The sequence below is a fragment of the Mobula hypostoma genome, chromosome 4 (genome assembly GCF_963921235.1).
Source record: "Mobula hypostoma chromosome 4, sMobHyp1.1, whole genome shotgun sequence".
NCBI classification, from domain to species: Eukaryota; Metazoa; Chordata; class Chondrichthyes; order Myliobatiformes; family Myliobatidae; genus Mobula; species Mobula hypostoma.
The window spans coordinates 34,091,316-34,102,076 of record NC_086100.1 but is presented as its reverse complement, the minus strand read 5'-3'; the positions used below and the strand labels follow the sequence as shown (position 1 = coordinate 34,102,076).

At 39.4% G+C, this 10,761-nt stretch overlaps 1 protein-coding gene across 13 annotated transcripts in view; it reads right to left on the bottom strand.

Annotated features, from left to right (window-relative positions):
• Positions 1–5,434: 5,434 nt before the first annotated feature.
• Positions 5,435–10,761, bottom strand: part of mul1a (mitochondrial E3 ubiquitin protein ligase 1a) — a 61,996-nt gene continuing 56,669 nt past the window's right edge. For 10 of the 13 annotated variants that reach the window (XM_063045553.1, XM_063045559.1, XM_063045555.1 and 7 more), the window contains one exon: positions 5,435–9,463. In XM_063045553.1, coding sequence (XP_062901623.1) covers positions 8,728–9,463 — 736 coding nt within the window. In that variant the 3' untranslated portion in view covers positions 5,435–8,727. The remainder of the gene's footprint in view (positions 9,464–10,761) is intronic. The other 3 variants (XM_063045550.1, XM_063045549.1, XM_063045547.1) reach the window with 1 other exon arrangement.

Sequence of the window (10,761 nt, the reverse complement as noted above, 5' to 3'; positions counted from 1 at the left end):
TGGCCTCCACAGGCACTCGTGGCAACATATTCCACAGATTTGTCACCCTTTGACTAAAAAGTAATTTCTCCGCATCTCTGTTCTAAATGGACATCCTTCAATCCTGAAGTCATGCCCTCTTGTCCTAGACTCCCCTACTATGGGAAATCACTTTGCTATATCTAATCTGTACAGGCCTCGTAACATTCAGAATGTTTCTATGAGATCCCCTCGCATTCTCCTGAACTCCAGAGAATACAGCCCAAGAGCTGCCAGACGTTCCTCATACAGGAACCCTTTAATTTCTGGAATCATTTTCGTTAATCTTCTCTGAACCCTCTTCAATGTCAGTATATCCTTTCTAAAATAAGGAGCCCAAAACTGCACACAATACTCCAAGTGTGGTCTCATGAGTACCTTATAGAGCCTCAACATCACATCCCTGCTCTTATATTCTATACCTCTAGAAATGAACGCCAACATTGCATTTGCCTTCTTCACCACCAACTCCACCTGGAAGTCAACCTTTAGGATATCCTGCTCAAGGACTCCCAAGTCCCTTTGCATCTCTGTGTTTTGAATTCTCTCTCCATCTAAATAATAGTCTGCCCGTTTATTTCTTCCACCAAAGTGCATGACCATACACTTTCCAATATTGTATTTCATTTGCCACTTCTTTGCCCATTCCCCTAAACTATCTAAGTCTCTGTTTCCTCAACACTACCCATCTCTCCACCTATCTTTGCATCATCAGCAAATTTAGCCACAAATCCATTAATCCCATAATCCATATCACTGGCATACATCGTAAAAAGCAGCAGTCCCAACACCAGCCCCTGTGGAATTCCACTGGTAACAGGAGCCAGCCAGAATAGGAAGATATATATAGTTTTTTAGCTTGACAGTCTATGACAGAGAACTAAAATCTGATGATAAACTGGAACTGAACAACTGAACATATATCCTTTGACTTTTTGTTTTGGATCCACTTTCTTCAATGGCTCTATGGTGCTTTTGATTTCAAATTCCCAGCAAACAGGTCCATTCTTTGTCCCTTCTACATGCTCCTTAAAATATCCAAAATGTTGACTAAGATTCTAGTAAGAGGGAAAACAGTTAATGCACTTTTAGAGTTAAGAGTGTAAGACCATACGACACAGGAGCAAAATCAGGCTATTCAGCCCATTGAGTCTGCTCCACCATTTCATCATGGCTGATCCATTTCCCTCTCAACCCCATACTCCTGCCAGTTCCCCATACCTTTCACACCCTGACTAAATGCCACTCTATTTCAAATTACTTTGTAAAAGAAAACTTGAAATAAAGTCTCAATGCCACAGGGTATTTTGACATTCTTTTTACTTTTGGAACAAGGTGGATATCACTTCTGTTTGATCATCTCTGTCTCTGCTCCCGGCTTCTTAATTTCTTTCCCTGTATGTACTTTCTGCTTCCCACCTATCTCCATCTGCTTCCACGCTATCTACCTAATCAAATTCTTCTGCTTCTGGCTACCGGAAATAGTGCACTAATGTTTACAACAGTTACCTCCATCTGTCTATTAATGAGACAAAGGAGACCATATTTACAAATTTAAGGTACAGTAACAAAATAGCATAATCTAGGAGGATGATATGAATATGGAATAATTTGCAGAACAAGAATATATAGAGTTTCAAGAAGGAATATGCAGATTTTCACCAAGAAAATAAATTTACCTTGGGATGGGGAGACCGTGGATTACTAGAATTGACAACAAATGTGTTGCTTTGCTATGCGGTAATTGGAACCGAAATATGTAGAACATTTACACTCAGTGGCCACTTTATTAGGTACACCTGTACATCTGCTCGTATCCAACTTTATCTATTTAATTACATCTAGAGAATTAGTCATCATGCATGCTATTTGCATGCTCAAACCATTTTGGCAAGTTTATCAGCCAATCATACTGCAGTAACTCAATGCATGCAGATGTACTCAAAACAGTCAGTTGTCGTTCAAACCAAACATCAGAATGGGGAAGAAATGTGATCTAAGTGACTTTGGAATGATTTTTGGTGCCAGACAGGGTGGTTTGAGTATCTCAGAAACTGTTGATCACCTTGGATTTTCACACTTCAAGGTTTCTTGAGTTTAAAGAGAATGGTGCAACATATTTAAAAAAAGTGGGTGGTTTCAATGTGAAAAATTAGTAGCAAATAGGGCCAGAAGATGCTAAAACTTAAATTCATATATGCACATGAAAATATATAATCTGCAAGAGATGGAAACAGCTGGATTTAGCCATGAGATAGGCAAATCCTATTTTAACTTTGGCTCAAATTTGATTGTTGTGTTAGTACTAGGGCAGTTTTGACATTGACAACACTTATTCTTCACACTCACAATCTAGTTCAAGCAAACATATGTGGTTCCAACTTTATCTATTTAACTACATCTAGAGAATTAGTCATCATGCTTGCTATTTGCATGCTCAAACCATTTTGGCAAGTTCCTCTGTCCACTTTTAACCCACTCTCTTATTTATTTCTCTGAGCTCCTACGGAAAGAAAGAGTGAGAAGATCGGAACGGGATGATGTGTCAAGAGTCATACATTCCTTTTTAAAACATTTAATCAAATAGTGGTGAGGGAGAACGCACATTTAATCACAATCACCAGGAAGTAATTGGTGGAACGGGTTGGAAACTTGCTTAAAAGGATTCAGTCGTTGGCTGACACAAACATAGTGACGAATCAACATGGAGGGGGGAAATTGAAAATCTGATTGAATGGCTTTCCCATCCAGAAGTCCTGAATGAACCATGAGATCCACAAAGCAACACTCACAACACACTGGAGGAATTCAGCAGGTTGGGCAGCATCCATGGAAAAGATCGGTCGATGTTTCCGGCCGGAACCCATCGTCGACCGATCTTTTCCGTGGATGCTGCCCGACCTGCTGAGTTCCTCCAGCGTGTTGTGAGTGTTGCTTTGACCCTAGCATCTGCAGATTATTTTGTGCTTATGAGATCCACAATCTGCTGAGGGCCAGATCAGAGGCATTCAAGTTGGGTGACCAAGAAAGTTAGAACAGGTCCAGGTACAATCTCTGGAAAGACATCCACAGGCGAAGTGGCAATTCAGGACTAAAACTGAATCGATAAAGGATGTTGGACAGTTGTAGCAGGGCTCGAATACCATCACTTCTTATAAAGTTATATCAAGATACATGGGCGACAACAGAGCTTCATTTCCATATGAGCACAATGACTTTTATGCTCGCTTTGACCATCAAAACATGGAGAAATCATCATGAACTCCCTCAGCCCCCGATGACCATGTGATTTCAACCTCTAAGGCTGATGTGCAAGTAGCATTCAGGAGGGTGAACCCACGAAAAGCATACAGGCCAGACAGAGTACCTGTGCTGATCAACTGGCTTGAGTGTTCACTGAGATAGATAACCTCTCACTTTGGTAGTTTGACGTACCCACCTGCTTCAAGCGGGCTTCAATTGCATCAATGCCTAAGAAGAATATGGTAATCTGCCCCAATGACTGTTGTCCAGAAACACTTACATCCACAGTGAAGTGTTTTGAGAAGTTGGTGATGAAATATATCAACTCCTGCCTCAGAAGTGACTTGGATCTGCTCTAATTTGCCTACTAGGCCAAAAGGTCTACAGCAGATACCATCTCACTGGCTCTTCACTCAACCCCGGAACATCTGGACAGCAAAGATGCATACATTAGGATGCTTTTTATTGACTACAACTCAGTATTCAATATCAACATCCACTCAAAACTAATCAATAAGTTTCAAGACCTCAGCCTCAATACCTCCTTGTGCAATTGGAATCCTCAGTTTCCTCACTTGCGCACCCCCAGTCAGTTCAGATTGGCAACAACATCACCACGATGTCTATAAGCACAGGTACACCACAAGGCTGTGTGGCTAAGCACATCTACAATGCCATATTGAAGATTGCTGATGACACCACTGTCATAGGCTAAGTCAAAGGTGATGACAAATCAGCATATAGGAGGGAGACTGAAAATCTAGCTAAGTGGAGCCATAAAAGTGTCAATGTCAGCAAGACCAAGGACCTGATTATTGGCTTCAGGAGAAAGAAACCAGAGGTCCATGAGCCAGTCCTCAACAGAGGATCAGAGGTGGAGATGGTCAGTAACCTGAAATTCCTCGGTGTTATTATTTTGTAGGACCTGTTCTGGGCTCAGCACATAAGTGCAATTATGAAGAAAGCATGGTAGCATTTCTACTTCCTTAGGAGTTTGCAAAGACTTGGCATGACATCTAAAATTTTGACAAAGTCATGTAGAGTTTATTGACTGGCTGCATCACAACCTGGTATGGAAACACTGATGCCCCTGAACAGAAACTCCTACAAAAAGTAGTGGATATAGCCTAGTCCAGCTAAAGCCCTCCCCACTATTAAGCACATCTGCAAGGAGTGCTGCCACAAGAAAGCAGCATCCATCATTAAGGACTCCTACCATCAGGCTATGCTCTCGCCTCCCTGTTGCCATTGGGAAGGAGCCTTGGGTCCCAAACCACCAGGTCTGAAAAGTTATTACTCTTCAACTATCATGCTCCTGAACCACTGTGGATCACTTCATTCACCTCAACACTGAATTTGATTCCACAACCTATGGACTCACTTCCAGGGACTTTATAACTCTGTTTCTCAATATTATTTATTATCATTATTAGTTCTTTTGCAGATTGGTTTGTGTGTAGTTTTATTTTCCACTGATTCCATTATATCCAGAGTGAATGCCCACAAGAAACTGAATCTCATTGTAGTGTACGGTGACATATGTACTTTGATAATAAATTTACTTTGAAATTTGAAAGTAGTTCATGATATTCTCACATTGTTTGAAGTGAAGAAGGCTTTAAGATCAAAGTTTGCAGGAGTTACCCTGGCAAAGCTGGAATCAGTTCTTTTACTAAACTACTAGTAGATATAAAAAAAAAATCTGCATTCTTTTTTTTTTTGAGATACAGCACAGAACAACCCTTCTGGTGCAATGAGTTGCAAAGCCCATATTTAACACTAGTGTAATCACAGGATAAGTCACAATGACCTATTAACCTTTGAATCTTTGCAATGTGAAGGGAACCAGAATGTCCGGAGACCCATGCATTCTTGGGGAGGACACACAAGCTTCATACAGGTGGCACTAGAATTGAACTACTAACTCCGATGCACTGAGCTATAATAGTGTCGCACTACTACATTAAAGTGGTGGCTGCTATTACCATTTGTAATAGTTGCCAAAGTACTGCAAATGCAAGAATGACAGATTAAAATAAAAATAGTTATTTCCAGTTTTAGCCATTACTTTAAATTAAATCTTAACTAATCTAGATCCCCCATCCTGTTTTTTTTTTATTTGGAAATAGCTACTTTTTAAATCTGTCACACACACAGGTTATGGCTGGTCACGTTGTCATGTATAAATGTACTCAGTATCTAGAAAGCATCCTAAAATTGACTAACTGTAAAGTTCATTGGGATGATGTAGTGCCATGCAAAAGTATTCAGCCCCAACCCTTTGTTTACATAAATAAGTATTACAATCCAGGATTTTGAACTATTTAACAGGCAATTTTTATTTGTGAATCACAAGCTCCTTTTTTCACAGTAGAGCCAAATCCCCACCCATCAAAAATGGGAAAAATTATAAAGCATGAAAAACTAAAAATCCAAAAACTGAGAAGTCAGCAGTTCAAAAGCATTCATCCCCCCCTTTGCTCATTTGAACCAGTTCTCACAGCTATTACAGCCAGCAGTCTTTTTGGATAAGTCTTCAATAGCTTTGCACAATGTGATGGAGCAAGTTTGCCCATTCCTCCTTGCTAAATTTCTCAAGCTGTGATCAGGTTAGTTGGGGAGTGACAGCTGACAGCAATCTTAAGGTCTTGCCAGAGATGTTCGATCATGTTAAAATCAGGGCACTGACTGGGAGACTCAAGGACATCAATTTTGTTTATTTGAAGCCACTCCAAGGTTGCTCTGGCAGTGTGCTTTGGGCCATTGTCCTGCTGAAAGATGAACTTCCCCCCAGTTTAAACTATCTGGCAGAGTCTAGCAGTTTTTATCCAGGATCTCTCCGTATTTTGCAGCATTCATTTTCCCATCAATCCTGACCAGATTTCCAGTCCCTGCTACTGAAAAGCATTCCCATAGCACGATCAACACAGAATGCTGGAGGCAGCATCTATGGAAAAAATTGTCAATGTTTTGGGCCGGGACCCTGCTGAGTTCCTCCAGCATTTTGTGTTGCTTGGATTTCCAGCATCTGCAGATTTTCTCTCATTTCCCATAGCATGATGCTACCTCCACCATACCTTACAGTAGGGATGGTGTTATCTGGCTGATGCGCAGTATTAGATTTATGCGACACATACCACTTAGTGTTAAGGCCAAAAAGTTCCACTTTAGTTTCATCTGACTATAAGACTTCCTACCACATCTTTACAGTATCTTCTAAGTGACACTTTGCAAAGACTTTACGGGCAAGAATATGTTTCATTCCAGCCAGGGCTTCTTCCTTGCTACTTCCATAAACACCCTTTTTTGTGCAAGGCCTTAGAGATTGTGGAGCCATGAACTTCATCTCCATGTACAGCCACTGACTTCTGCAGCTCACTCAGAATGACTGTTGGTGTCACAGTAGCCCCTCTTACAAGGGCCATTCTTCTCTGTGATTAAGCTTAGAGGGGCAGCTTGACCTAGGCAGTATGGCTGTGGTTTCATATTTTTTCCATTTTCATGATGGACTGCACTGAGGTCTGAGATACTTTCAGAGACTATAAGATGGTCTTGAACCCCTTCTCAGATTCTCTACTATCATTTCTTTGCCTGAATGCACTTTTGTCTTCATTTTGGTTTGGTGTGCTGAAAATCTACCATACTGTTGGACCTTACAGAGAAGGGGGTTATTTGTTCTTATGATTTCATTGAAAACAGGTGATCCTCCAACTTTCTACATCAACAGATTGGGTGAGTTGGTAAGGTAATATGCAGTATTGCACCAGAGGAAAGTTAGGATAGTAATTACAAAGTGGATGAATAATTTTTCAGCCTCACAGATTTGGTTTTTAAAGTTTTAGAAATTGTTGACAGATTTTAGAATTCTTCTTGATTTGACATGATGCCCAAGGTTTTGTAGATTACTTTAATAAATTTTAAGCTTAGAAAATGAGACCTTAAAAAGTGAAAATAGTTTTGGGGGCTGAATACTGTATCAAGGCACTGTAAATGTAGGCACAAAAATGTCAATTTTTTCATCACGTTCTCCACAAACAGTACAGCATTTTTGAAAAAGTGGACCAGCATAAGATGCTGAAACTCTAGAAATAAATCAATGGAGAAGCATTTAAGTTTTATATATCAATCTATATAATCTTGACAAATTTACATAACAAAATGCTTGCTGCCTATAACAATTAAGAGTGAACCACAAACCTTTTAGAATCAGGTTCAGGCATCAGATTTCATTTAGAAGCACTGATTGGTTCCTGTTAATTTTCATTTATAAACAAACTACTGAGGTGAAACAATCTAATGCAAGGAAGCCAATGCAACTGCAAGAACTTTTTTTTGGTGTGAATACTAAACTGTGTGTACAAGATGTTTGAGTGACCAAGCCGTGTAAAATATATTAAAAGTGTAAACTTAAAATTAGTTAAAGAGCTTTACTTTTAAAAATAATCATTTTCTGAATAAGCTTTACCATTTTTTTAAAAAATTCCTTTCCAAATTATGCTCTTCAACTCCACTTCTTTCCTCCCTACTATGCTTCTCCCTTGGCATTGGAGAGTGCTTTGTCACAGTACTAGCTCAGCAGGTCTACTACTACTCTTCATGAATGTTTTAAGCTCGTGTAGTGGTAGATAGCAATCACAGAAACAGACCGTCAAATTCATTGCAAAGAAAAGCAAATGTTAGTTTTTATTTCACTTACCACAGATCATAAAAGTGCTGGTCTCCTGCTCTGATGGTATGGATTATCAAGTCACTGGGTTTTCCACCTATCCAAACAACACTATTCCTATCTTATCAATAAGTGAAAAATTGAGATGAACTGAAGGAAATTAAAAACTAAGTTTATTTGTTCACATGTTTCTAGTCTCACTTGCCTAGTTCTGTTCAGTGCCTATTATTAATGAAAGTATTTTTATGAAAGGACATGTATATTCAAACGTTTCAATTCAGGACATTAACTATAAATTAGCTTGTAGAGAAATACAGTCATTCTACACCCTGAGTAAAAGTTATTCCAGAATTCTGAAGTTTGCTTTTAAAAATAAGCATTAAGTACGGCAGCACCATTAAATACGATTAAGTACCAGTTGGTTACGTTCATTGCTTCCAATTTATTCCACAATGGCTTTATGACAAATATGAAAGGTTGCCTTGTCAAAAATTCCAACTGGCATTATTACCATTCCAGCTCAACTAACTTGATAAGGTCTTTCTTGTGATGTTTTGTGAAGTGTACCTAAATCAAGAATAATCAGCAAAGATCCATAGCCAGAAAATAGAGAATAACAAACCTACGATGGTATATTCAGAAACCCATGTGTCAGGGTGGTCACAGTGACTAATGTGGAGGAATTTCGGACATTAATACACTATTTTAACCACTGTATAAATAAAAGCGCCTGACATCCTGATTGCAGAATTGCAATTAAAAGGCACTTGATCATGTTGGTTGGATTGTGCAAAATATTCTCATGCTTGGTAAAGGGGAACTATTCTGACTATGGTACTTCGACAAATTGGGCAAGTTGGTGTGGGGAGCGCCCGATGACAATCGTAACAGCAGCAAACATGACCACAAGTTAGGAAGACACATTCCCGTGGTTTAGATAGACAAATCACACAAGCATTTGCTGGAATTTCATCTTCATCACTAACTGTTTTTGCCCCAGCAGTTTCTCTCCTTTCATTGAACAGTTCATAACTCCTCCTTAATTTCTCCTGCTCCTGCTTTTCATTAAACTCCCGGTACATCCTACGCAGGACAACCATAATTAAAGCAATGCCAGTCAGTGTGCAGATGGCCGTAAACACCTTCCAAAGTTTGATAGTTGATTCCTGCTGTTTTAGTATACTTGGGAAATCCATGGTACTTAGGAAATATTCTAGACCATCTTTAGGAGGTTGCAGTTTGATAACCTTATCAGAGTCCAAAACAAGCTCTCCAATCCCTGTCAAAGTGGCCCCAACACGGACTATCTCTTCAGTTTCCAGGAAGCCTTTGGGCTTCTCACCACTCAGGTAGTGCCCAATGATATCTGTGAAGCCTTGCGTAGCCTGGTGAAATCGTTCATATACCGTTTCAAACCGCTGTCCTGATGCCTCCAGTGGGCTGATTACACGAACTGCAAATTTTCCTCCTTCAGGAGAAATCAGGTCAAAGGGTACGATATTCACTCTTTCATGTACAACTCGCTCACTATCACTCCTGTTAAAAAAAAGTTTTCATTAAATAGATGTCAAAATATTTTTAGTGTACATATGGTTCATAGAATAAAAGATATGAGGTATTCTGCCAAATTTGTATCTCTGTAGAAGGGTGCCTTGAAATTCGTTCTATGTCTTGCCATGCACTGCCAAGGTAAAGAAGAGCATCCATCTCATTAGCACAATAATTATTGGCTAAGTTGTTCAAATACTTCTCCTTGAAGCAACAAAAATGGTTACATCTTCCTGCATGCTATCCCTGTCTCAAATAATTTTCGCACTTTATATAAAATCAGATGGCCGCATAATATTCAAGTACAGAATGTTATGAAAATCAATCTCAAAATTATAACTGACAGTGACGACTATGTCTTATTACAGCAGGTAACTATTACTTCAGAAGTTTAGAAATTTAAGCACTCTCAACAACAAGTCTCCTAAAACTGATGGTACTAATTGTTTGAACTCTCACACAACTAGTATGAGAGAGTTCAGCATACGACTACATTGTAATAAGTAGCTGCATTCTGAATTTTCAAACCAGATACAGGTGATTGATTGGACAGCAGTACCACAATACTACTACTACAGCTGAATATGGAATGTAAAAAGACTGCATTCTCAGTTTACTTCACAGCTATCACAGGGAGAGAATTTTCACCTTCTTCAGAAAGCAATTCCATTTAAACTGGTACTAGAAATAACCTTCAAATAAAATAAAATTTCAAGGGGACTAGAATACAAAAGCAAGGATGTAATGCTGAGGCTTTAAAAGGCATTGGTCAGACCAGAATTGGAGTACGGAGAGTAGTTTTAGGCCCCTTATCTAAGAAAGGAAATGCTGGCACTAGAGAGCATTCAGACAAGGTTCATGAGAATGATCCCAGGAATGAAGGGTTAATGTATGAGAAGTGTATAATGGCTTTGGGCCTGTACTCACTGGAGTTTTAAAGAATGAGGGGTGATCTCATTGAATGGTTTAGATAGAGTAAATGTTTCCTATAGCAGGGGAGTCTTGAACCAGAGGACACAACCTCAGAAGAGAAGGACGTCCCTTTAAAACAGAGATGAGGAAACATTTCTTTAGCCAGAGGGTGGTGAATCTGTGAGATTCATTGCCACAGACAGCTGTTGAGGGGAAGTCATTGGGTAATCTTAAAGCAGAGTTTGATAGGTTCTTCATTAGTAACGGCATTGAAGATTATAGGGAAAAGGCAAGAGAATGGGTTTGAGAGGGATAATAAATCAGCGTGATGAAATGATGGAGCAGACTTAATAGGCCAAATTCTGATTCTATGT